Source organism: Heliangelus exortis, chromosome 1 (genome assembly GCF_036169615.1).
Source record: "Heliangelus exortis chromosome 1, bHelExo1.hap1, whole genome shotgun sequence".
Taxonomy (NCBI): domain Eukaryota; kingdom Metazoa; phylum Chordata; class Aves; order Apodiformes; family Trochilidae; genus Heliangelus; species Heliangelus exortis.
The window spans coordinates 87,895,737-87,923,631 of record NC_092422.1 but is presented as its reverse complement, the minus strand read 5'-3'; the positions used below and the strand labels follow the sequence as shown (position 1 = coordinate 87,923,631).

At 40.3% G+C, this 27,895-nt stretch overlaps 1 protein-coding gene across 2 annotated transcripts; it reads right to left on the bottom strand.

Annotated features, from left to right (window-relative positions):
* Nucleotides 1-464: 464 nt before the first annotated feature.
* TMPRSS2 (transmembrane serine protease 2) lies at nt 465-21,638 on the bottom strand. 2 transcript variants are annotated; one of them, XM_071752487.1, is made up of 15 exons: nt 21,455-21,638; nt 15,346-15,502; nt 14,066-14,136; nt 13,018-13,216; nt 12,628-12,711; nt 11,134-11,253; nt 9,667-9,796; nt 8,532-8,642; nt 7,651-7,694; nt 6,801-6,975; nt 4,947-5,122; nt 3,870-3,965; nt 2,520-2,662; nt 1,759-1,911; nt 465-1,577 (listed from the first exon to the last, which is right to left on the bottom strand). In XM_071752487.1, exons 3-15 carry the CDS (start codon nt 14,078-14,080, stop codon nt 1,566-1,568), a joined length of 1,458 nt encoding a protein of 485 aa, XP_071608588.1. In that variant the 5' UTR covers nt 14,081-14,136; nt 15,346-15,502; nt 21,455-21,638; the 3' UTR covers nt 465-1,565. The 2 variants fall into 2 exon arrangements, with proteins under 2 accessions (XP_071608588.1, XP_071608582.1); XM_071752481.1 differs by having other exon boundaries at nt 11,134-11,256; nt 21,455-21,635.
* Nucleotides 21,639-27,895: the final 6,257 nt, after the last annotated feature.

Below are 27,895 nucleotides of genomic sequence, written 5' to 3'. Positions count from 1 at the left end.
AGAGAAGAGAGGCAGGCACTCATTGCTTCAGGCAGCACAGAGATGCACTAAGGAAACAGGGTGCAACTCCTTCAACCCCCTGCCTCTAGGCTAAACTTTCTTGTTTAATTCAGTTTCACAAGTCAGAGTGATTTCATCAGACCCAGCCACTAAAGGCATCCAACATTCTTGGGATAGCCAGATCTCCTTCTCTGGGTTCCTTTGACTTGAAGTATTGCAATTACAGCAATCTGTGGCGTTACTCTCCTGTGTTGTTTTTTCTTTTGTTATGTTTTGTGTTTGCTTTTTTAAAAATCAGATTCTCAGAGAACTTCAGACACTGAATTCAATAACTACTTCCAAAAAAAGACAAGCAAACAGGTATCAACCACTACTAAGGAAAACTATTTGTAAAAAAAAATATTTATTTGGTGCGGTGTTTACATGCAAGATAATTGCATTTCAGTACCAAAAGAGAAAACAAGACTAGTAGAGTCATTTTATTCAAAAGATTTTTCCTCCTTAACAAAAGTGACTTGGTATGGCTTTTTGATCCTCTGTACTATGATTATAAATTATTTTCAAAATCCTAGTTGAAGTGGCATTCTGGTATTAATTACATTTTGCTAAAAACATACATGCAGATTCATAAAGGACAGCTCTAAGGTATTAAAAGCCAAATTTAATAAATGAGGTAGTTCATCTGGTTAGGCAGAAACACAGATTTGAGTTTCTTTGTATAAAACACCCACAGCCTCACTGAAAAAACCTTGCAGCAGGCAGAGTCCAAGAGTCAACCTTGCTGGGCACAGCCAGGCATCTGGCCATCCTGAAACCTAACTCACCACAGCTCTGGAGCATCCCCCTCTCTAGCCCACATGGAGAGAAGAGATGGCAGGATCTGGATTGTCCTTTTTGGATTCCGAGCAGCTTAAGGCAGAACAGCACTTTGAATTACTGAGACAGTCAGACCAGTCTTCCTTTGAACAGTCTGACTGATGACTGCTGTGTAGAGATCCTGAGGATTTTTAACTACCTGAATAGACAGTCACGATGTTGCATTTTTTTTCCTGTGCTTCTACCATAGTGCATGAAAACTTCCCTTCATATTTACTAAAAAACATTAATTGCTTTTTAATTTAATTGCCAACCAGCAGCTCAGAGATTCAACAGTTCACATTAGTTAACATTTACTTTAAAACACTACTAAACCAACTGTTTCGGCATCCTGCTATGAAAATCTTAAATTAAGTTGTGATTAAAATTGCAATTATAAGCCTGTAACCTATTATCAAGTGAAAGTTACTCAGCTAAAGGGAGACATTTCAGCAAGCAGTTGACAGAATGACTTTTCTGCCAGGCATCACAAGAAGAAGAAAGGTGCTCATTGTGATAATCCTTCACTGATTAAGATCAGTCACTGTAGCCAGCACAGAACCGAGTGTGCAATCCTTCATATTATTTTTAAAAAGAGAATTTAAAGAGAAAAAAAAAATCATTTGCAAAGTGAATAAATATCCCAGGCACCCATGGCTTCATTTCTTCTTGTTCTCAGAAATATCGATCAGCAAGGACAGAGAGCATTGTCATTTGTTTGCCTGTTTAAAAAACAAAACAAAAAAACAAAGGTTCAAGTTCTGCTGACAATCTTTTCAATTATTTGGTTGCCTCTCAACAGAATAGCTTCAGTAGCGGCCATGCCACATTTATTTATTTTTATAAACAAAATCAAGTTTCAGGATGTGGAACATTTAAAGTTAAAACACCAAAATATTTTACCTGCATATTTTTATAAATCCAGTCTGTAAACACAGTCATATTCCCATACACTCCAGGTCTATTGGGACTAGCACAGCCAGTTCCCCAGCTGGTATCTCCGACCAGCCACCATATGGAGTTTTTGTTGGTTACTAGTGGACCTCCACTGTCACCCTGCAAATAATAAAACAGAAGTTTATTACTAGGTACCTAGTCTCCAGAGAAGACACAATCCATTTCATTTCAGGATTACAGAATAAGTTTAAAGAAAAGCTAACCACCTTTCCAAGGCAATTACTTAAACAAAATATTGTAGCAATTACAGTATTAGAAGATGACTGCAATAGGGATGAAAATTGCTTGAACAAAGCACTCAATGAAAGAGGCATTACTGACTTGCTTGTGCACAACCATAATGCTAAAGTATGGCCATAATAAATCACTCATTTTCAAGTACCAGATAACACAACATCCTTAAAAAAAAAAAAAAAAAAAAAAAAAAAAAAAAAGACTGCCTCACTGTGCTCAGGTATTTAGCCAGAACTGTGGCAGCCATTCAGAAGTTGAAACAAAAGCTCTCTCTTTTAAAGGGATGCATCAAAAAAGGAACTAGAAGCCAACCCAAAACATTACTCTCTTTTTGTTTTTTTTCTTTTTTTTTTCAGAGGAACTGGTTCAACAGATTATTTAAAACAAAACAAACAAAAAATACCCACCAAAAACCCCACACTGCCTACTAGTAAAACCACAAAAATAATTAGGTGTTAATTATGAGTAATTACCTGACAGGAATCAACTCCTCCCACTAGATATCCAGCACAGATCATTGTAGGCAAAATCATGCCATTATAGCTATAGACAGAATTACAGCTAGAACGTTCTATTAAGGGCACCATGGCATAATTCAAGTTATTTGATGTTTTGCCTAAAATTGGAACACACAAAGACAAAAATTAGAACAAGCATCAGATTATGTTGCTATTACAAACACCAGCAGCCAGCACTATTCAAGGTGTAATAAACTTAGTAGGAACATTAGGATGGACACTTCAGGTGCGTGGTCCATCCCAGAGAAACAACAGTCACATTAAAACTCCCTTCCAATCTGTCAATGACTTACCCAGCTTTGCTGCCAGTGTACAGTAAAAGCAAGAGAACATAGCATCCACCTGCCTACTCCAGTTCCAAACCAACCACCTCATCTACAGGGCTACTAAAAGCACATGAAGTCTGCAAGAGGCAAAGAGGAGTCTTCCCAGTTCCATGATTCAGCAAAAGCTACAAGCAGTTCCCATCTTCATGGTCCAGCTTCCCCAATACCTTCCTCCCCACTAAGTACCTTCTTACACTGAAAGGGACACAAAAGTGGTCAGAGGGGTGGAACACCTCTACTGTGAAGAAAGGCTGAGAGTTCAGCCTGGAGAAGACTCTGGAGAGACTTCGTTGTAGCTTTCCAGTATCTGAAGGGTGCTTACAGCAAAGCCAGGGTGGGACTTTTTACAAGGTCGTGTAGTGACAGGACAAGAGGTAATGGCTTTAAGCTGGCTTTAAAAGCCCCATCCCTGAAAACATTCAAGGCCAAGTTAGATGGGGCTCTGAGCAACCTGATCTAGTTGGAGATGTCCCTGCTTATTGCAGAGGCATTTGACCAGAGGACTTTTAAAAGGCACCTTCCAAGCCAAACCATTCTATGATTCTATGATAGGAAACCTTTCCTCCCTTTCCTTTTCACTTCTTACAGTTTTACTTGCATCATGCTATTTTAGCTTCAAGTGGTGAAAAGGACAGGGTCCTGCCCTTTTCCATGTCCACAGAGAACTGGCTTGGCACACAGGTACCCTTGTTACAGTAGAGATGGCCCTGCTAGCAGGGAGATTTGTTTTCAGCATGAGTGTTTATGGTTGCCAGTTCTGATCTGAGGCTCCTTTACAGTCTGCCAAATGCAACATAACACAAATTGTTTTGAGACAGGATACCCTTTGTAAATCCTAAGGGCTGTGAAATATGTGGAAAAAAAAAACGTATCAACAGTTCTGGCTCAAAATGCCCAATCAGCCCAGGCAACAGTTATTTGGAGACCACAGAGGACTGGTTCATGTGGAAGACCAAAATATTCCAGAGTCACTCTTTACCTCCAGAGTACTCTGCTCCCCACCCAGATATCCAACACTGCTGATTAGGCTGGAACATCATTCCTGGATTAGGCAGACAAATCGGCCGTATGGCATCTACAAAATAAAGACAGTAACATCTGTAATCCCAGATGTCCAGATATAATTCAAAGTAAATGCACATAAAACATGTCAGCATATCCACCCCTTAAACACATACTACATCATGCATTTTCTTACTGCTTTACCTTCCTTTCATCTAAGCCATACTGTGCAATGTAGGCAACAGCAGAAAGTTTGCCAGCTGCCTTTTCCCAGGTGGCTACCTAATCTTCTCCTCAAAGTGAAGAAAAAGCACAGTTAAAGGTTTCAGCTCAATTCATCAGGCTAATTAGAACAAATAACACCATCTCTCCTGATCAGCAGAAGACAAATAAGAAAAACTACAGGCAACCTCTCTGCAAAACCCTGCTATAAATAAACACAATGCAAGCAGGATTCAATGGATATATAGAAGAAGAGTGAAACACAAAAACCTGGTAAAAAGACAACCTCCCTGCTTTCAGCAGCAGCAGAGCTCCTCCAGGTTACTTCTAGTAACTGACGCACTGAAATACAAAGGACCTGATACACAGAAAGCAGTTCAAGTTTAAATAAATGTTTGTCCTCTGTTTTTACTGCTTGCTTACAAACAACCTACAACTACTTTTAAGAAAGGAACTTCTTGTAATATTTAGTTTTGAGGGTTTTTTCCCAATTATTTGACTGTAACTTGGTTTAAGGTGTAAACCACTACACCTTGAGCTTGCACATATGAGTGGCAATACTTTAGAACAATGCAGCATTCAGGGGTAAAAGTACATTATTGAGATGAGCCCAAACTCCCTTCCCATGTACTAGATTTTTAAAAATCCTACTTAGGAAATCAGAGGCTGTGCCCTCTCCTTCTCTCTCTACCCCATTTCTGTCTCTAAGCTATACCCACATTTTGTGTTCTTTCCATAAGTATCTATAAGGATTTCTTTCTGAAGCTCATAAGCTTTAAGAGATTAACTCATTGCCAATAGATTTTTGCATTAAGAAGAGTAGAATACATACCATTAAAACTCAATTGTGTCTCTAACTTCATAAGGGCAACATCATTGTCTTTAGAATCTGTATCATAATCTGGATGGGAAATGATCTGTTGCACTCTGTATCCATTTCTTAATAGCATCTCATTCTGATTCAGAATTCCAGCATAAACCCTCCAGCTGTGTGGGTCAGAAAATCGTCTACGGGAAGAAGAAAGATCGTAAGGTTTGCTTCACTGCCATGGGTGGTATTCAGGTTACAAGGCACAGATTATGATCTTCAAAATATTGTCTTCAGAAAGAGTAGTCAAATGCATGTGTGACCATGAATGCAAATGCATTTGGACACCACTTCTGAAGAACAGGTAAACAAGATTGCAAGACATATACCTGCGGGAAAACTTGACTCTTAATTTCACAAACATACAAAAAAAAAATCTTTGAAATGGGTTAAGTATCACTGCCTATCCCCTTAGTCACTCAGCACAGCAAATTATAGTCCAAGACTGCAACACTGAAGTCTTTTGATTTCCATGGCTGAGGGATCAAGCAGTTATTTCTGGGGTCTCACATGTCAGTGGTATCACTCACGTGTACTGTCCAAAGCACACAAGGCAGCAGAAACTGGAATTAGCAAGAACATCATCCAGAAAATGAATTTCACCATCTTTAAAATGCCAGGTTTTGGTAGTTTGCTTTTTTTTTTTTGTTTGTTTTCGCTTGGTTTTAAGTTTTAGTGTTTTGTTTGTTTAGTTTTTTTAAATGCTAAGTGAACTCTCGAGTTGTAATTTAAGCAGTCTCTTCTGCTCCATCAGTTTAGAAATGCTCAACAGAAAACTTCCCAGAAGTGTTAAAACTCCCTCCATGAGAAAGAACTGCCAAGGCAGTAATGCAAGTCATCCCTACTCAAAAAAAAAACCAAAACTAAAAAAAAGTGAAAACCAGTTTTGTGTCAGGTACAGCTTGGTTGCCATTCCTGATGCTTTTGCATACTACAGAGGTCAAATAAGGAGGAAGCAAGGGATAAGGGGATAAGATCACCACATCAAAATAAACACTTGCATTCCTTTCTTAAGGTTAAGGACAAAGCCTTTTTTCTTTCACTTTGCCTCAAACTGTGATCCAGCCAACCAACAATTAAAATGGTTTTCCTTCGTGGGTTTTCCCTCCAACAGCCAGCTAGCTTTTAAACATATTCTGCCACCATACAGAAGGTACCACAACACCCTCAACTATCCTTGATAGGTTAAAAATGGACAAAATATCAGCTATTTTCCTTGTCTGTACCAACGCAAAGTGCTCCTTGGATGGTTATAAATCTACATTTAATAGTGACTTGGACTTCACTGCTCTGTGGGACATGAAGAGGAAATAATGATGCAGGCAACCTTAAATTTATCCTATCTACAGCTGTGTGAACCTTGAGGTTTTGGGGGTTTTATTACTTTTTCCCCTTTTTATTTTTTCCCCTTTTTGTTTTTTCCTCACAGTATGATTCAACATATTCAAAAAAACATCGTATTCTCGGTCATTAAGTTTGATGCCTTGAGTTTACCCCTTAAATAGAGTATCTGTCCCAACACCCAATTTAATTTCTACTTTTAACAAGGGAAAGAAGATTTTCTTCCTGTTGTTAAGTAGAAAGATCTGCAGCCTGCCTCCTTCAGAACATATTTTCCCACAATATCTGAAAATCATACTGCTACATAGACAAAATACTGTACATAGCACCTGCATGCAAGGGATGGGTGAAGGGAAGCAATGGTATTTAATTCAGCTGAAAGTTGCGGGACTACTTAAGTAAATTTGTGACTTTCGGCCTGAAGCAAGAAAAATTGCCATTCAGCAGATGAGAAAAGGGAGGAGGAAGAAGACTCACCCTTCCACGCAGTGTGCTGCTGTCACAATCCACTCGTGGGTGATGATGGAGCCCCCGCAGACGTGGGTGCCCTGCACGTGGAGGCTGACCTGCCACGGCCACTGCCCCAGCACTGCCCCATTGCCACCCACAATTCTGTTCATTATGTTCACGCTTTTAGTGGACAGGCCACAATCTAAGGAGTCAGTTACATAGAAAGAAGTGTTAGTCAAAGAACAAGCAGGCCTGGAAAGATGTCTTCTGCAGTTCAGGCTTTATTAGGTGAAGGGAGGGAGGATCAAGCCTGACCTCTGCACTGCTGCCATCCAAGATGCTGCAGCTCAGGCCCCTGCCCTTGGTGCCAAGATCCCAAACCTCCCATAGCCCAGGCCCCTTTTCACACTGCAGACATCAAGGTGAATAATTGGTAGCTGCTGCCACCCTCAATTCCCCACAAACCGGTGGTTCATTACACCTCTGAGTGTGGTATTCAAGCACCTGTGGCAAGCCACACAAACACCTTCATGTTGTGCAACTAAACAACAGCCAGAAGCTGCCTCATGACAGCCATCACCATCAGGATTAAACCACCCACTGATGGCCAAGTTGAGCCACAGATGTCCCACCATGCCTGCTGGGTGAGGGCTACAGAGCTTCACCACAAACAAGTCATTTAAAGGAACAGGTGGCAGCAAAGACAAAAGTCAATGCCTTGTCTTCTCTCCCACCTTGCTCCTTAAACTGCACTGTTTGAAACTTGGGAACTAGAGTTACATCATCTGCCCACAGAAAGATGGCAATTATTTCTGCAGATTCAAAAGGATTCCCCGGACAGAGCATTTCAAAGCAGCAGTCTGAGAAAGTCACTGACCTATACAACGCAGAGAAACCACATTTCCCGATGCACAGGAATCACTGCAAGAGAAATAAAAACACAAACAGGAGTTTAGGTACAAGGTGAAGCAAACGGTGAAGGACAAAGCTCACCCTCCAGCTGCTTCCTACCCTTCCCAGCTACATGCCCTGCCTTCACTCTCATCTTCCTGCTGAGGTTTTTCCTCCTTTCTTCACTCTGTCCAGCTACCCTACCAGCAACCACCTGTCTTCCACCACTTCTTGTATTCACCAAAACTGTCAAGAGGAAGGCAGCAGTTGTAGAAAAGGTCTGTCAGCCTATTGAGGAGCACGATGAAGAACAGCATGAGAAAAAGGTGAACTGATTTATGAAGTAGTTGTAGAAGAATCTTAATAAGGGAGCTACAGGAACTTTGCAGGCACAGCAGTCCACAGGTTTAGAAACCAGACACTAGAGTTGTTTAATGAGAATAAAAAATACACTTTCACAGTGAAAGGTCCATTTTGCATGCTGTGTATCCATGTGACTGAAAAAAAAAAATAACAGCTGCTGTGAATGTGTTACAGCTAGAGCTACTGTCACCACAGAAACTCCTGCTTATTGTCAAAGAGCCTCATAAAAGTACCTTTGGCATGGAAACCTTCCAGACATCATAGAGGGAGCAGGATGGGACATCTTCTCTTTTAAAAAAGAGAAGAGGGAGGATAGAAAAATGACAGCTGTGGTTTCAAACAGAAGGGAGAGCAGTTGCTGCAGATAAAAAACAAAGTCTTTCCCTCCAGCAATCCCCACTGAAAGATATGCATGCATTATGCTACAGGCAGAAGCTACACCTCTTACAAGAGCTAAAAAGGCCAGGAAAAGATTAAAAAAAAGTCTGTATTATACAAAAATACCTGCTATAAAGCTTTTTGTACAAGTCTATATTCCCAGCACTTGTGTTCAGCTTCATGTAGGTTTTAAAGCTGCCTTCAGGTTCTACTCCTTGACTATAGAAATATGTATTTCTGCAAAACAGAAAGTCCATTATGAAACCCACTAGTTTCAGTTTTCAAACAAGTAATAATAAACCATTCCAAGTTAGAGCTTCTAACAAGAATATTTTTTTTTAATTAAACACAGAGCCCCGGTCATGTAGTACAGTGCCAGAGACTCAAATTCTTTAAACATCTGTCAAGCTCCGTTGCACATCAAACAGCTAGGAGACTGAAATAATATTTTTATCTAATATATATATAGAAATGTTCAGCGTCATTAAACAGGTCAAGATGAAGAGATGCCTTTGCCAGTGTATTTACACAGCAGAGCAAAGTTTAGGTCCAGTAAGTCATGAGAGCCATGCTTCTGTGGGACAATCAGAGGGGCAGAAAGTGCTGCTGTTCTGTCAGGCTTTCTAGCTGAGGAGCAGCTCTTTGTAATTGCTGCTGGGCTGTCTAAAAGGAGTTGGAGCTACTGGGGGGCCACTGCTGGTTAAGAAATCTGAATTCAGAGTGTCAGGACAGAGTGGGCACAAGCAACTTCTGCCTGCCTGGGCAACAAATTCACTACTTAACACACAACAGAAGACAGTATTTGCCAACCATGTCAAGCGAGCCAGCATCATGTATTTCAACCACAGAAGAATTTAGGGTACAACATTACATGAAGAAAACATGGGCAGCACTCAGGCCCCCAAATGTATATGGCCATCTTCCACATGGCCTGGTGGTGTGTCCTCAGAAGATCAAGGCTTTCTGTGTAATGATGACAGGTTAAGTCAGATTGGATGTTACTGAGCAATTACAGTGATCTGAATGGAAGTGAATGTATTGGATACAAGTGACCCCACTGAGTTGCTCCTGCCTGTGTGCCTGGCCCTGTTACTTGCTGAAGCAATATTTCATTTTGATTCTGCAGCAGCCACCATCATTAAAATCAGACCCACCTGGATTCACACAATTGCTTTTCATTTCAGATATGCAGTGTTAAAAACAACAAGAGGGAAAATAACTTCTATTTGTATGTGCAAAGGCTGATGCAAGTTAGACTTACACACTGTAGCCCATGTCTGTACAGGCTGTCTTCCCATAATCATCATTCCAGCCATCTTGACAAACAGGATACCAGGTTTTGCTGACGGGTGAATAAACTTCCAGGATAAAGTTTGGTCCAAAAAGTCTAACTGTCAGAAAGGGAAGAAGGAAAAAATAAAGAGAAACAAAGAACACCACACACTATAATACTGCTCTTTCCCTACTTAAAAGTATTGTTACCCATAATATTTGCTCATGTTAATTTATTGCTGCCTTTTACTCAAATACCAAGTATTTTTCAGTAAATACCAAGAAGACAGAAATATCACAATTACTTCTTTGTGGAAAGGCAGTTTAAAAGCACTACCAGTTTAAAAATGCAAGTGTACAAGATACTGTTCATCTTTACATTTTATCTTTTATGCTGAAAAACTCTTTCACATTCTACCACTATAAAAGACTGCAAGAGCCAATCTTATTTTTTATCTGTACAACCATATGTTTATTAACATATAGTATATTTTATATAAAGAAAATATGATCTATTGTGAAATATCTTGTATCTTAATACACCAAATTTCTTCAGAGAAGTGCTTGTAGAGCAGGAGTGTAACAATGAGCAATTAACTCTGACATTCCATGCCCCTTCGTGTATTTACTTGCCCAAGAATTTAATATAAAACAGTTCAAGTGAAAAAAAAATAGATTGAACAAGATTCTCAAAAATCCCATTATTCAGCTAAATGGAGAGGAACAGCTTTATAGCATATGCCAGTAAGTGCTAACCCTGCATGAGATATGTGCAGAATAAAAATTCAAAGACAGAGACTAAGAGCATGGCTGGATTCTTTCAGAATGGCAATGGCACAACACAAGTGTTAGAAAGAGGATGCCACACCTCTGGAATGGACAAAAATGGTGTTTCCACCTTGAACCTTCAGCTCTGAACTAAATCTTCCCTTAGCATCTTTTCAGCTGGAAAACTCTAATCAGACCAGGCTTTCTTACACAAAGGATTTATGAAGTAGTTGAAGCATTACTGGGAGAATGAAGAGTACAAAAGAGGTGAAAAAAAGACCAGCCTGACTGAAAACCACCCGATTCATGTTATCTCCTGAAGTTCTGCTAGGAAGTCAAGGATGATTGTTCACTCCAGAGACAATGTTACATCCCAATTTGCATAAACCCCATTCAGATGAAATGGTAACATTCAAAACAAGCATATGAAAAACCCCAACTCAATGAGAAGCCAGCTCAAGCCCCTGAGGCAGTCTTTTTGCTTCAGCTTTTCAACCAGGCTGGAAACAAACCAAATATCCAGAGACAGGCTTCGAAGTGCTTAAACATCCATTTTAGACACACCACCTGGGCTTTACTGTAACCTAGGCCTTACTGTAACTTAGACAAGCTTCGGACAAAGCAATTTGCTCCAAAACTCTTGTCGTTGGCTGAGGATTCCCCCCCCATGACTGCCACCAGTACTCACCACACCGGGTTTCATCCTCCCCGTTGGGGCAGTTGCTGACCCCATCGCACCACTGTGAGGGTGGTATGCACACTCCTGAAGATCCACACTCTATTAAGGAGCCAAGACAACGATTCTCTACTGCTGGGAGAAAGGAATACAGCTTAGCCAGCTTCCTCCTTAAAGAGTACTCCACTTCAGTAGGGCAAAACATGAGAAAGAGGGCTTAGACTCGGAGATGGGAAGAGACCTCAGCTGACACAGCAGCAGATTTACTGCTCTGTCCTTTACATTGGGTGTCAGATTAAGTCACTGGTGCAGCTGATTGGATTTGTCCACACCTCCCCTGAATAAGCAAACACCATTAAATTGTCTACAAGGAGTCAGCTTTTCACTGACAAAGCATAACACTTATAAACAGTAAAGGAGGAAAAAAACAATTACTCTAGTTACATACTTTTGCTTTTGCTGCTATTTAAAATAAGATTACATTCACTAGGTATAAATCAAAAATGAGTAAAAAAAAAACAAAACAAAACTAAGAACACAAACTGGCATTCTATTAGTTTTTAAATTAACTCCCTTCTCTCTTCCCTTCTTCTGATGTGCAGAACAGAAAGGAGAGGGTCCTAAAAACACAGCAAGTTATTTTGAGTTCCATTTGAAAAGTGGCTTTCATTGAAAGGGAAGTTATGACAGTATGACAAACTTCACATAAGCCAAACAGAATTGCTCTAGTCCAGCTTTGGAGCTCAGTCACCCAGGCTGGGGATGACTTCCAAGGCAAATGTATCACCAGTGGTACAGCTTACATTGGTGAGACAGGCTGGGCTCACAAAACATTAAGACATTTTGAAAGCAAAAGCCTCACAGAAACAAACAGATGGGCATGAACTACTTCTGGTCCAAGAGAAATTCCATTTTAGGGAAAAAAAAAAATAAAAAAAGTGCATCTTGGCCATTTTTACTCTTTGAACTAATTTTGTAGGCCTTAACTGCAATCTCCCTCCTTACTTCAACAAAGATAGAATTTAGAACACAGTTTCCCTTCACTGAAGAGCAGTGACTGCCCTAGTGAAACACACCACAGAATGTTTTACCCACACACAGCCACATGACAGCTCAGTGCAAAAACCCTTGCAAGAGGTCAAACTACTCTTTACTAAAAGGTACTGCTCTCTACAGTCACACTGCACCATATTCTGCTAGATGGATTAGACATTTCCAGAAAAGTCCCCTGAGTAATCTGCTTCTGAAGAATCAAAAGGCTGATGACATCACTTAGTATCAAAAACTTACTTACTTGATGAGGGGAAAGGAATGCAATGCAGTATTGTGTATTAAAAAGAAAGAAGAAAAACAACTGAAACTGAGCCATCATGTAGCAACATTAGTTTATCTCTTAGGAGATTGTTAACAAAGACCTTCCTTTCCTTACTTGGAAGGTCAGAGAGTGTATTTCTAACTTTAAAAGTTTAATATATCTTTTCTTTCAGAACACAAAAGAAATCTTACCAAAATACCAGACGAAGAAAGCTGCAATTGCACAACAAACTACTAGTAAAATGGTTAGCATAATTATTATGATTTTCCTTACACCTGAAATAAAAAAAAAGAAGAGAAAAAAAAATTTAGTTAAAAAATAAGGTAATTTCCAGCCACCAACACTATTTCTTTGACATTAAAAAAAAAATTATTTGCCAGACTTTTCTCCATTCCACCACCCTTCCTCAAATCACCCACGTTCTTGTCCAATTAAAATGACATCCCAGCCAGCTATTACTTCTTCATTCACCTAGAGGTAGCTCCTTCAACAGAGGAGCTAGAAAGGCAAATCACTTTTATTTGTTTTGTACTTTGCAAGACATTAAGTCTAAAATTATAAGAAATCCCTACAGAACTTACTTGATGCACATGCTCCCTCAGATGAAGATGCCACTGGCCTAGTTGACTGATAGGTAGCAACCCTTGGGACATAGTTTGGCACTGATGGAGGAGCATTGGTTGAGAAGTACTGTGGATATGGGTTAGCACCTACTGGCTGCCTGGCAGAATAGATGTTTTCAGGCTGAAAGCCCTGATTTTCATAGTATGGCCGTGAACCCTAAATGATAATGTTAAGGGAAAGGAACAGGAGAAAAATTAAAAACAAAAGGCAAGACTGCCAAGAAGACAAAGTAAGTTTCAGGTGCCATTTTCATTCAGAACCTTGCCAATTAATTTTACCACTGCAGAAATTCACCATGAATACATACACATACTGGAGACTCCAACTGACATGGAGAAAGATTTACAGTACATGCCCAATACCTTGCATTCTGAACAGTAGAAGTAACAGAGAGCAAGGCTGGAAGGCATATGAATGGATCAGTTTCCTGATCCAAAGTAACTCACCCTAAGAAAGAATTTTGTGCCCAGCCCTCCAGCTGGCCACACAAACCATTGCATGGGAACCTCTGACAGGGTAGAAATAACTAGCAAGGACAGTTTAAAAAAAAAAAAAAAAAAAAAAATTCAGACAAGCAACAACCTTTGTACGTGCAATTGTCCAGGATGAACATTTACTGTCCCATTTTGCTCTATGACACCACCAGTTACACCTAAGCTATTTCTGAAATGCACTGCCCTACAACAGGCTGTGGAATACTTACCCTGGAAGAGCTTTGAGAACTAGTTAGAAGCCAGCCCCATCTATCCCTCCAAAATAAGTTTTGAAAGCATAAATCTCTCCCAGGTGTACCTCAGTACTTGAAATACTACTTAAGTCAAGCCTCTTATAACTGCCTGACAGCATATTTTTCCTCTTTGCAGAAAGGAAAGCACAGCAAATACCCCACATTTTATAAGATTTGTTTACTAAGAAATCACTCAGTAGACTGCTACGTGTAAAGAAATAAAGATTATTAAAAAAAAAAAAAAAAAAAAATCAGAGAGGAATATTTTGTTTACTTACTACAGCAGAGGCCATCTTTCCTTTGTCAGCAGTACCAAAACAATTCAAGTGTTTGGATGTAAAGTGTGAAACTACATTAAAAAAAAAACAACAGAAAAATAGAAAGTAATCACAACCAGAAGTTTTGTCCACCTTTCTTGGCATTTTTTTCTTTTGGAAAAAAGCCAAATGTGGTTAAAAAAAAAAACAAACCAGCCAAAAAAACCAGAAGCATTTCAAGAGAGGGTACAAATTAAGGTGCAGCATGAAATCGGATCTCAATAGCTTTTCAACACAACCTTGAGGATTATACAGTGGCAACTATTCATTAACACGAGCGCCACACAAACCGAGAAGATTAAGTTAGTGCTCACTCTCACTGACAGAATGAGAGTTAAAGAATATCCTGGCAACAACCCACACGGTGTCAGTACCAAGTTCAGGTCCTCCTGCCTCTCTCAACACTTACTCATGTATCGCTCTGAGGTTTATGACACAGAAATGAGAACATGAGCAAAGCATCAGGAAATTCAAATACAACTAACTCATTTAATAATGCCAAACTAGCAGCCCTACAAGCCACATCTTTTTCACTCTTCCATGTTACACTTGTTTTCTTTGTCGTGTGCTGTAGCCACATCAAAACCAGGGGAAAAAAAAACACATCAGGGAAGCAATATGCCATACCAATATGACAGTTTTTCAACCAGAGTAAAAGAGAGGAGCTACCTCCAATGTTTCAAGCACCTAGGAGTTTATTTTAAAGTTAAACATTAACATTAAGTAAAACCACAGATTAGCAAAGACACAAGAAACACAAAATGTTTGCTGCTGTGGTTCTAAAATAGGCACTTGCACACCTCCACAAGCAATCATTTTAATAAATAATTTAATCTACTGAATCCTTTCATACTCTACATGAAAAGAGCCTAGGAATTGTTTCAGCCATGCCCTGAGAAATACCCCTCTCCAGCTTGCAGAGCAGTACCCTGCACACAGGCATACTGCATGACCCCTGTTGAAAGCCACGACTATGAAGACAAAGCATAATTCACAGCCCAAAGTTTAAGGTTATGTATTAGAACCTGTGTACCAAGGAGTCATCTCACCAAAACTGCACTGCAGATTTCAACAGCAGCTTGGTACCTCAAGCATGCCAATAATTCATGACAGTTTAGGGAGGCTGATTCTGGTATTTGCGTATTAGCACTAGCAAAAAAAACAAAACAAATTTTTTTTTGCACTATTGAACTCTTATTTGCATGGCAGACAGGTGAAAAACAAGTCTTACTCCTACTTACAGTAAATCCATCAGATTGGTGACTAAGGCTTCTGGACTTCTGCCTTATGTCGCATCCATTCTCACCCAGCTCTTCACAGCAGAGTTGGGAAGTGAAGCTCTGAGCAGGCTTGAAAGAACAAGTAACCAGTCACAGGAAGGTATTTTTGTTCCTTGTTCTGTGAAAAGAAGGGAGGGGGAAAAGGATTAAGTAAGTTTAGTGACAGCAGACAGAAGAATACTAGGTGGTGATTCTGAGGTAGGCCAATAGGTACAATGACCCCAAAAAACCCCAAATACTTTTTACATTACCATTTGAAAGGCTTTGCAAATTGGTAGATGACAGCCTTTCTCACTCTAAGTTTTTTTTGTGGTTGTTGTTCTTAATGTTTTTAAAATTAGCTGAGGGGAAAAATCTCTTGTTTTGTGCTTACTTTCAACTAACATTCTCAATGTAGTCCTTGTTAATGTATTTCCCGTCCAGATTTTAATAATAGGCTTTTGTTACCACACCACAAAACACAGGGAAGCCATGGGTTCATGAAGATTTCCATGGTATTATGCATACACACTTGCCAGTATATTAAAAACAGATTAGATGAAAACCACTGGCTTCTCACTAGTTTGCAAACATTTAAGGCAAAATTTTTTGTGTAGCACCCAATAACAATATAATCTCGTTTTCTTAAACAAGCATCATTGACACACTTCAAAATGTTTCACAAATACACCCAAGGTACTGCATAAACTTCACAGATAAGGAAGATGGGTCACAGAGAAACAAACTGACCTGACAAACACCCCCCATCCCATCAACTATAGAGCCAGAAGAGACTGGTTTGTCTTATCTCAATACTTTGTCCTCTAACTCACCTCACATATCAAACAGATTCAAATAGATCCCACATAAAAGTATCAAAAGCCCACTGTGGTAGAGAAGAGTTGAGTGGGAACAGACAACCATCCCTGACTGACAGTCATTCCTCCTGAAATATGCTGAGCTATAATGGCACTGAAGAAACAAATCTCACAACTCCTTTTAAAGTGAGTTGGTGAAGTGTACAGATACTTCACTCTGTGTGTGCTCACCCCTGCAGCGCCCTGAAGGTGTAAGAGAGAGGGTTCAGGGAGCCCAGTCATCTTACTAAACCTTCTAGGTTTGGAAAAAGTATGCCCAAATAATGGAAGGGACCCATCATTCATATGTAGTCAAGCCCTTGAATTTCAAAAACTTTTGTTTATTCCAGCATGGATGAAGGCAAGAAACAGCATTTGGGCACCCTGCAACACAGAAGGTCCAAAACAGAGCATGCTTTTGTTTCATAGTTCTGAAAGAAATAACACTACTGTTTCTAATGACAGACAATAATAGGAGTCTAAAACGTACAGCCACTTCTGACATAGCACACTGACAAATTCCGTGAAAAGTACTTTCTCACAGCTATTACTTGAAATATTTTGGCTTCCTCTCACACATATCTTAGGAGTGCTATAATTGAACTTCTGTTGTGGGTCATATTAAAGATTACAAAGATATTTTTTTCAAGAGAAGTTGTCAGAATGGAAAAAACCCACCCACAAACAAACAAAAAAAATTTGCAAATATTAACTAAAAACAAATCTAATCCAATGGTTGGGGGTTTTTTGTTTGGTTTTTTTTTTTAATTTTTCTTTGTATTCCACAAATCAATTCTCTGTATTTAAAGAGAAGTTGTGGTAGAGTTGGTCTGTACTTTATTTGAGAGCATACTATTTAAATGAATATAGACTCTGAATATAGAATATAGAATATAGACCATTAGTCCAGCAAAAGCCTGTCCTCCCTTCCACAGTGACTGTCCCCCAGACTGGGAAAGCACCAAGCACAGGGTCATGCTGCACAGTGGTAAGAGGCCCTCACCCCAACATCCTCCTAAACCGCTCACCTCACTACTGCTGGACAAATGTGAGTTTCTGCTTTTGCTTCCTTACAGCAACATGAGGTGTGTGCCCTTTATGAGCCAGGAGCCCACATCCCAAAAGATGACAGAAGGAGCAAAAGGCAAAGAAACGCTAAAGGTTTAACCACTGTTTTATTAATGAAACCAGACTTGTTGGTTTCCACCCTAGTTCTTCATGCAAGAAACAATAATGGGACTTCCTTAGTACACAATATACTGTAATTGTTAATCAAGACCAATACCATGTTTTGGAAGCACAGAGTTCCACAAGTACTGCTATTTATATTATCTTCCACAAGCTTTTTGATAGAGATTACCATATGCTGTTCCCATGTCTGGACACCTAAGTCAATGAGATGGCATAATTACCTCCAGATACCCTAATACAACGTTCTGTATTCATCCTGACTAATGAAACCAATTATATTGGCAACAATACACTTCCTGCATTTACGTATTACTTCAAAACATATTTCATGCTATTTCCTGAAACGCAAACATTGTTAACCATTTGCTAAGCCCCATGAAAGGTATTAACAACTGGAAAAAACAAGCAAAGAAACCCACAAACAAACAGGACCTATGCAAAAGCAACCATATGCAAACAAGGAAAACGGGAGAAGACAGAACAGTTAAAAGCCAAATTTATGAAGTCAAGCTTAGCTTCTAAAAGGAGGAAGCAAAACATCATCCAAACATGCTGCATCAGCACTGACTAACAGCATCACAGTTCCCTTTATTCAGATAAAGAAATACAGCACATGAAAATTAACAAAGTGGCAAAAGTCATTAAGACAGCAAATGAGTAATTTCAGTGCAAAGCTCTACTTTGAAAAAGGACAAGCCAACGAATTACGGCTTTTCTTGATGTCACTAGAAAGGAAGTATGCTTTTAGGGTTTCTTTATTCCCAGCTGTTTTATGACTACCTAGAAGTTTTGGTAGTGGAACCTAAAGACAATATGACCATGATATGAAGGTGGAAGGAATAGGAGAAGGGGCAATAAAAAAATACAAGAAGAGAAAAAACAGGCAAATACGTGATTTCAGATTCATTTACATTGTGTTCTCACACACCGGGGGATTCAGGCCTCTGCTACCCAGACAAGAGAAAACAAAAATGGCCAAGATTCTTGTTCAACAAGCAGCACTAAAAATTACCATGAAAAACAAATGAAGCATAGAAAGGTTAAAAAAAAATGTTAAAAAAAAAAATCTGTTATATGTAAAAATGAAAAGGAACTAAATAACAATTTTTATCTTATTTTATCAACAAGATTTCATCAGGAAGTAGTACTGGAAATTCTGACTGTAATGATTTTTTTTAAAAAGTCAATGTAATTTACTCCACAGGATAAAAATTCTCCTCCAGAAAGGGCCAAAGACAAATCAACAAAACAACTGAATACATCAAATCATAAAAATCAGGTTCTTCTGATGTTCTGGCCTTTCAGCCAACCTTCTCAAGTAGAGGTAAGCTCTACTCAGCATGCCTGTGCAGTAACATTACACATTGTGCAGAGAACTATGTGAGACTATGTAAATATTTATATGAAAGGTGACCACAAATAGAGCCCTGACATTCTTCAATCTCCTAGGCATTAGCTTTGAAGCTATTCTAGATTAACTACTAAAAAAAATTATTAAACTGCAGAACTACTTATCAACAAGCATCAAAAAAGTGGCTCTTGATCAGCACTATCAGCAACTCAAATAAAGTCCACAACAGTATTCCCAGACTAGGAAACCAAGATTAATATTTCTTCCATATTAGAAAAAACCCACAGCACTAAAAAGCTCTGAGCTCATTTGCTGTATTTTACAAATAATCATCTATTTGTCTTCTCTGCCTGTCACAGGTAAATCACATACATACACACATAAATCACAATGTCTAGCTGAGTTGACAATGGCAGAAGACCCTAAAAAGAAAGCCATTTCTGAAACAGAAAGGTCCAACAACCCAGAAGAACCAGGTTTGCTGGCACGGCAGAAGATGGACCTATTGGTCGACAACAACTGCCAAGGCAGTCACTGCCCATAGCACTTCTGCACAGATCACGGTGTTGTTAGAGGATGCAGCAACAGCCAGCCTGGAATTTGGATACTTTCTTCCTCTATGTTGCATTTCCAGTTCTACCTCTACCCCTTTTCTTCCATGGCAGAAGCAAATAGTCTCATCTTCTGGAAGTAAAATCCAAGTTTCTGTCTACGCCAGTGAAAGTCTCTGGCAAGGAAAAAACCTTTGTTTACCATATTTGAGTTGCAAATGAATACTGTATGAATATACACCATATGGTATACAGTACTGATACCAGCAGGTACCCACACTCAGCAGAAAAATAAAAAACTCACAATGTTAACAAATCAGCTTTCTTTAGATGCTTGTCCAGGTCAGCTGTTTTCAGCCTGTGACCCACAGATCCCAATGAGCTGTAAACCATTTCCAAGGGGTCGACAGTAGATAAGAAAGAAAAGCAAGCTTGCTGGCAGGAGGTTTGATATCACTCCACAGGGAAGACTGTATTGACAGAGACAGGTTTAGGGGTCCACGTATCAAGGACATGGGCGAAGTACTGATCCAGTGGCATGGACACACTGAGCCCACCATCATTATACTGGAACTACTCAGTGTGGACAGACCCTTGATTGACACAGAAGGAAGAGCCTGTATTTCCAGGAGTAACACGTTCAAGAGAAATATTCCTAGAATACAGTTTCACTTCATTTTGCCACCAACATCCAGAAACACACTTTCAACTAACTTAAATTTTAGGCTAGACTACCATGATAGATTTGCTCTAGGCTGACTTTCCTATGTACCAGTGTAACTTTTAAGTTTAAGAATGAAAGGAGACTACTTGTCAAATCCTACTTCGACATCAAAATTTACCTTGGCCCACATTTATATGAATACCTGCAGGTAACAGCCACAACAGCAATCACTTCCAAGTTTAATTGATCTATGCCACACACAGTGTCCATTTCCTCCCCCAGCTAACACTGCCTTTGTAGATGTAAACCATCCTGCAGAGGTGGAACTGCTTCCTTTGGCTCTTTCTAAAGATCTAAAAGCATTTGTGTCAATTTACTCAGGACAAACAAGGCTACTTAGGACAAAGGCATGATGTGAGAACGCTTTCTTAAATTCACCAACACCCACCCACCCAGAAACCTGAAGTGAAATTCGAGGTCCAAGTAAGGTATCATCATCAGTGAAGCCACCTGTGTGGAGGTGCAGAGTGGGGTGGCTTTCGGCATTTAAAGCTTAGGCCAAGAAATTTCAATATGGCTCCCACAAGAAGACGCACTATGAACAAAGTTACGCTTCCAAAACCACAAGTTGTGACCACTGTAAACAGAAAATAGCTCTTCTCCAAAAAACAGCAGCAGTCGTGGCTTTAACACAGAACACAGAGGCCCCACAACAAGATGCTGGTCAAGTTTATTCTCCATATGACTGGCTACTCGTTCTCTGACCTTGAAACAAGTGTCTCCTCCTCTCCCTTCATCACAGCGGCAAGGAATGGACAACCTCCACCTCGACAAGCAGGAGATGGAACAGCCTTGGCATACATCGAGCACCTCCGCACCTCGGCTCCTACACTTTGTCAGATCGCGTTATTCGCTCGGCGACACCCATTCACCTCTCCTGTGCTAATTAATTCACCTCCCATCTTTGCCCTACCCATCTTTCCGCGCCGAAGCTCAACTTTTTCGTGCTGCTGCACCCACCGGTGGAGAAACCGACTGCAGAGAGGGAGCAACGGGGCACAGCAGAGGGAATCACCGACGAAAGGGGGGAGCTTACGTGTCCCCTCGATTTTATTCAGCCGGAGCTTCCCCTCCTCTCTCTCGCCAGACACCGCCTCCAGCCCCGGGAGGGCCCGGGGGGCTTTCAGTGCTGGCCACCGCACCGACCCCCACCCGCCTCGACGGGGACGCAGCCCCCTACCTCCGCGGGACGGGGATATTCAGATACCTCCGGGGTTCCTTCGCCCCCACTCCCAAAACAAAGTTCTTTAATTAAACTCAAAAGTCGGAGCCGCAACTCGGAGCGGCCGGGACGGGTCCCCGTGGAGCCAGTGCCAACCGGGAGCTGCCCGGGCCCGGAGGTAACTCTGCTACTCTCAGAGTAGAATCTGTGAGGGGCGAAGGGGCCGGGCTGGGCGGTGGGAAGCGCTGCGGTTACCTGGGACTGAGCCTGCCGGAACGGAGCCGAGCCGAGGCGGGACGGGACGGGATGCGGCGCACCGAGCCGGGAGCAGTCGCTGCGAGCGGGGAGGAGTCACCCGGCGGGGGGAGCGGCGGGGAAGGGGCAGGTGCCACCAGGTGGATGCGTCGCCCGGCCCCTTCCTCCCGCCGCCGAGGGGGAGGAGGGCCCTGCCCGCACCGGAGAGACACCGCGGGTCCAGCCCGGGGGTGGGGACGGCGCCCAAGAGCCCCCCCGGCGATGAGAGAGGGGGAGGACCGGTGTGCCCTGCCCGGACGCGAGTATCGGGGCTCCCCCTTGCTCCCGCCCTCTTCCTCCTCCCCCCACGGACGTTTGCTGAACAAACGAGGGAAAGGAAGGGAAGCAAAGGGAGCCCCGGGACGGCCCCGCGGCTTCCCGGTGTAAGGTGGCCCCCGGGGGCGGAGCTGCCGCAGCTCTTCTGGGGGGACCCCTCCCAGGTTTTGCTGGTGCTGTAATAGTCTAAGTGTGCTGGGGTGGGGGGGCCGTGCCTTTTTTTGAACTTCCACGTCAGTCGTCATTACCCTGCATTGCAGGGTGTTGTTATATGCAAGTAAGAAGCCACGGTACTTCCCTGAGCAGGGCAGGTCAGGAGGTGATAAAGGCTGCTTGTAAAATACCCATCCCAGGGAAATTACTTCCTTTGCCTTTTAGGGTCATTTAATAAAGCAGCAGTCTGAAAAATTACTGCAAATTGTTGATTTATTTGTAGATGCTGTAGTGACTTGTAAATCTGATTAACAGATGAGTGTGGTCTTTCTCTTTCAAAACTGAGCTCCACTGCAAAAAAATTCCACTTATATCCCAAAGCTTCAGGCTATGGAGTGGAAAAGTACACAGTTGTTAGAAGAAATTCCACTGACTATTAATAACAGCTCCAAATTAGCTACAATATTGCTGCGTGCCACACTTAACATCTCTGAAAAGAGATTACAGGTAAGGCAAAGCACACAAGTTTGGCATGAGAAGTGTTTGGGGCTTGTTGATATTTCCAAATGCATATCAAGGAATTACATCACGTGCCCCAAGAAGCCAGTATCGTATTTTTTCCATCTCTCTGTATTTATTCAAAGAGAACCATGTCTCTTCTGTGCCCTTAATACAAAATCATTAGGAGTATTGGCTGAAACATCTCTAAACTTTAGCATAGGCTTTTCAGCTGAACTTTTATGTCAGGCAACTTTTACTTTTGCCCCCCCCAAAAGGAATCAATGATATATTTTTCAGTAATTTTTCAGTATGGATTCGGTTGCAGGAACTGGACCTCAAATTTAAACTAAAGTAAAAATATATAACCTTTCCAAGTAACAACCAAACTGCATGGTCACCTTCTGTGGTTTGCAAACATGTCCACCTGTGTGGCATGTCCTTGTCTTTCCTTTGCAGTAGCTCCATCAGTAGACTTCAGAGCTTAGAGGTATTTTAGATTTGAGTCAGTTGAAAAGTTTCCCTTTTAAGTTTCCTCACCAAAATGGAGAGAAATGGCCCTCCAAACTGTCACTTGACATCATGGCCATTAGGAGAGATCCTTTAAAATCAGTTCTCTCATAGAGAATAACCTGAGCAGTTCTCTACTTCAGAAATTCATGTTTGTTTTTTTTTTTTAAAGCCATTTGGAGGATATATACTCCTGTACTGATGATGTTGACTTCCTCTTTCAAGACCAAACTTACACAGTTATTAGTATTGCTAACAATCTGTGTTTCAAAAAGTTATTTATTTTTAGCTTACAAATATGCTGGATGTCATTTCGGATTAATCCAAATGTCTTGCACAATGGTTACAGATAAGAAGAAAGGGAGATGACGTAAAATACATAGGTTGGTTCCTCTGTAAATTGATGTTGTCTATATGGTCTAAGATATTAATTACATCAAGTCAGGCATTAAAAACAGAAGGACACAGCAACAGGTAACAAACATTCTGAGTGTGCTCCTCTGCCAGAGAGGTTTAAAACTCTTTATGAGGGCCCAGCTTTCTTGGTGCACTACTAAACATTACCAGATCTGGCAGGGGGGTGGGGATGGGATTTAGTTCAGCTCCATTAAACCGAATGGCTCTCTGCTTAGTTACAGTCTTGAAGATCTGGGCAGCAGCCAGCAGCTCGCTGATTACCCCTGTTAACACCTTTTCTTCTCGGAGGGGGCCGAGCCGGGCAGTGAACGGTGCATTCCCACCCTCTTTCCCCCAGTTCTTCCCTCCCTTCCTCAGGCTGGTATCGTGGTCACTGAAGGGTTGGCCTTTCAGAGCTCTAACGTGTTAAAAGCTTTTTTTTTTTTTTTTTTTTTTTTTTTCCTAACTGGGTTAATATTCCCCAAGGTTAACTCAGCTTGCTAACAAAGGTCAAAGGAACAGGAGAGCTGTAGCGGGGGAGGCGGGGGAGGTGGAGGTGGGGAGGGGGACACTGCCTCCTCTTGGCAGCAGAAGCTGTCAGGTCTGTTCAGCTTGTCTTTTCTAGTCGAGGGCTTTTGCACAGCAGGATGCTGAGTATTCATTTTATTAATTGATTATTAGCAATCTCTAATGGAGCGGGGTTTTGTGTTTCAGAATGGCTGATTGCTTTTTTTTTTTTTTTTTTTTTTTTTTTTTTGGCAGAGTTGGGGGCAGGTGAGTTCTCTGCTGGAGAGGACTTCCTCTTGATGAGGAGCCCAGAGTTCACTGCCCAGAATTCCAGGTCTTTAGTTAAATGTTTGATGAACTACTTCTTCCCTCATATTTATGAGTATGCAGAGTAGGAGAAGAATATTTGGGTGGTTTGTTTGATTATGTTGCTTTTCCAGGCATACAAGCTAATATTTTTATATACTGGAGTTTCAGTATGTAAAATAAACTGATCATTTTAAGTGCCCAGTGTCCCCTACCATGATATATCACACGATACCTTTGGCTTTGTATGACACCTCCTTTACTCTTCTTTTAGGTTGCTCTGGCCACCCATTGATCACAACTCACTTTGTTTTTACAGCACTTTGTCATCACTGTTGGTTTCCTACTCTGCTAATACCCAACATGTCACTTGCTCCATTGTCTTTTGAATTTTTGCCTGTGTTTCTAGTGTCTACTCAAAACCCCAGGGGAGCAGAAGATAAGGTCTCTCTAAAACCAAACTGCAGAGTACTTACTCAAAGCACATCAGAACAAGCTTGTCCTTTCCACCTTGAGACTACAGCACAAGACTTCCTTTTACCACACCAACAGAACTAGAATTAGTGGTATCTCCAGGGAAATTCAGTGCTAAAGCCCAACTGAAAAAACTCAAGCAAACAAAGAAACCCCAAACAAACAGAAAAAAACCAGTACCCAACCCACATGCAGATGAGGAACTGGTTCACCCAACTCAATACCATCTTTATTTTCACAAGCCAGCTTCAGAGCACCAGTTATTTCATCCTGCCCTACTGTGGTGGAGTCCTCTATGCATTTTTTTTCACTGGTGCCACGAGAGAACTCTCTGGTTGACACTTTAGGACTGATGCTACAGTTATGCACCCACTCATAAAACTGCATCAAACCTGGGAATTTAATTAGTCATTTAATAATGAAGCTTAAACTAAATGTATGTTACCTTTATGAAGTACATTTGCATCTGGTGGTAATATCAAGAATATGCACTTATAAACTTACCTGCTGTAGTTATGTTTTAAGATCAAAATAAATGGGCAGATATCTTCAAAAATCATCTTTCCTTCCTGACCGTTGAATGCCTGTGAAACAGAAGGTAGTCTGTTGTTAGGGTATTAACTAAATATGCTGAAAAAACACAACTCAGTAAACCAATTACTCTGTTATCTGGAAACCAGGAGATGGTCTCACGTGCCTACAGATTAGAAAGGTGTGTCCCTGTGAACAGTCTTCCCAGGAAAGAAGTCTCAGGAACCTTTTTTAAGGACTTTCAAACCTTTCATAGATGGGGAAAAAAAAAAATTGCCCCTGGTCTTCTTGGTTCTTTTTTCCTTTTTTTTTTTTTTAGCTTTCCAGTATAGAGACGAAGAAAGGCACAGACTTATAAAATTCTTTGCTCTTTGCCAGAGGGAAGAAACTATCAGCAATAATAAGTGACCTTAACTTTCCTTCAGGTGTATGTTGTTTCAGTGGGTTTCTTGTCTGTTATTGTAAAGTAAGAGAGAATAGAAGTCCAGGTACTGCTCTGTTTGATTTTTCTGAGTGTATCATGTAAATACAGCTGCATTTTCCTACATGAGAATAGAATTTGACCTATAAATTCAATCTCCAGTCCACATTAAAATAACGTTATTTTATGACACAGAAATGGAATGAGAACTTTAATTTATTTTACAATTTTTTTCGGGTATTTGGGACTTTTTTGTTTGTTTGTTTTCCTCTATTCTAGTTGTTAGCTTTGTTTTGCACTTGTAACACAAAGCAGCCATAAATCCCAACTACTGAGCCAGTTAAACCAGGTTTATAGTTACTGTTGTGCCAGCAAACAGGCTTGAGGCAACTACAATGCATCAGTGAACGTGAGTTTCGGTGCAGACTGATCTCACTCTTCTTATTAAACAAAATATATAATGACATTCTGACTTACGTTTTAAAATATTTTATTGAATATGAATCTATAAAAGGAATTGTTATGCCCTTGGCTTTAAGCAGTCAGTGACAGAACTGTGTTCAAGTAGAAATTAGAATCACATATATTTCATTTTGCTGATATGTACAGGAAAATATTGATTGGGAAAATAAAAAGAAACAAGCCACAATGAATCCTAAGATAGTTTTTTTCTTCAATTAAAATCCCAAAGTGATGTTTTAGATCTGACTGTAGTCGTGGACAAAATTAACATTGATTTAGTGGAGCCATATGTTCCAAACCAATCCTTTAATTAACTTTTTTTTTTAAACTTTGGATGTTACTCATAACATCTTATATTAACAAAACACTTATTTTTTTATAGATCTGGGAAAACCATTGATTTTCATTTCTTTGGTAATAATCCTATGAGACACGAGTAAAAAAGAAATCTAACAAAAACAACAGACCCTTTTGAACAGATGAATTTTCTGAATACCTGCATGAGATAATGAGAGATAAATCACATCTGAAAAGAATTGCCTTTTGTTTGTGTGAATACTAAAGTGTTAGGAGGGTTTTTCACTTTCTGTCCTACTTCAGCTGCAGATTTGCTGTATAACTTTGGCAAACTTGTTTTAATCTCCTTCCATTTCCTGCCCTGAAAATGGGAATTAATGGTATTAATTTTCAGGAGGAGTATAGCTATTCCCACGTATAACCAAATATTTGTAAAAGTGCTTGGAGATGTGTAGATCAACCTGTTATAAAAAGGTAACAATAAAATGTCCTCTTTATATTTACCAGCCGCCAGGCAAGATTTTATGGTCTGTTCCTGCATCAGGTATAAGTACTTGATTTTTATCAACAATTGGACATTGTTTCAATGCCATGATAAACTGTGCAGATGAAGTCAGAAAACTGTAAATCACCAATTGGTCACAAACAAAACACTGATCCAGTTCACTGGATCAGGTGTGCTCTAAGCCAGTGAAAATGCAGTTTCACCTGTTTATATTCTTCAGTAAGCCAACAATTAACTCAGGAAAAAATACATTTACTTGCAATTATGTGAAAGTGCTATTCACATATGCAAAGGTAAGATTTCAGTTTCTGTCACTGTGCTTCCGAACAAACACTCCAAACCAGGGGACTTTTGCCATTCCTTAACATTCAGGAAGCTGTGTTTTCCACAGGAACATGGAAAAGTACATGAATTGTCCATAACTTTTCACAGGATAATATTATGGTTGTGAGTAAGGCAAGATTTTACATTTTGACTCCACTATGATCAGTAATTTTTCTTGACTTTATTAAAATGTTAATTTACGTGGCTCACTTAAGTCCTATTTGCAACATGAATATATTTTGGAGTGGAGAAAAAATGGTGATTTCAGAAATTATTTCCGAATCACAGTTACCACTATTTCACATCTCAATATAAAACTTACTAAACAGTAGTAGAACATCACACACTTTGCACTCTTATGACTTGTTACATTTTCCTCTTTAATGTCTTTTAGGCATTAATATTAATATTTCTTCATATTTAATACATTCACATTTAATACATTTAATAATACATTAATATTTCTTCATCTTACTTCATTGTTCTTAATTTAGGTCTGCCTCTCTTCACTGGTTTATTCTGGTTCAGTGGCTACATCAATTCCTTAAGAAAGAACTCTGTTTGCTGCTTGCCTGCTGACTAGGTAAAGAGGTCCTGTGTTTGAAGGTGCAAATAAAAAAAGGCCAAAATACTTCTTATCTTTAAAGAAGGTGGCATGAGAAAACAGATCCTTCCTGGTGAGTAAACAAGAGCTGCCACACTACGATTTTCCTCTAGGAGGTAAAAGATGGATGCTTTAATT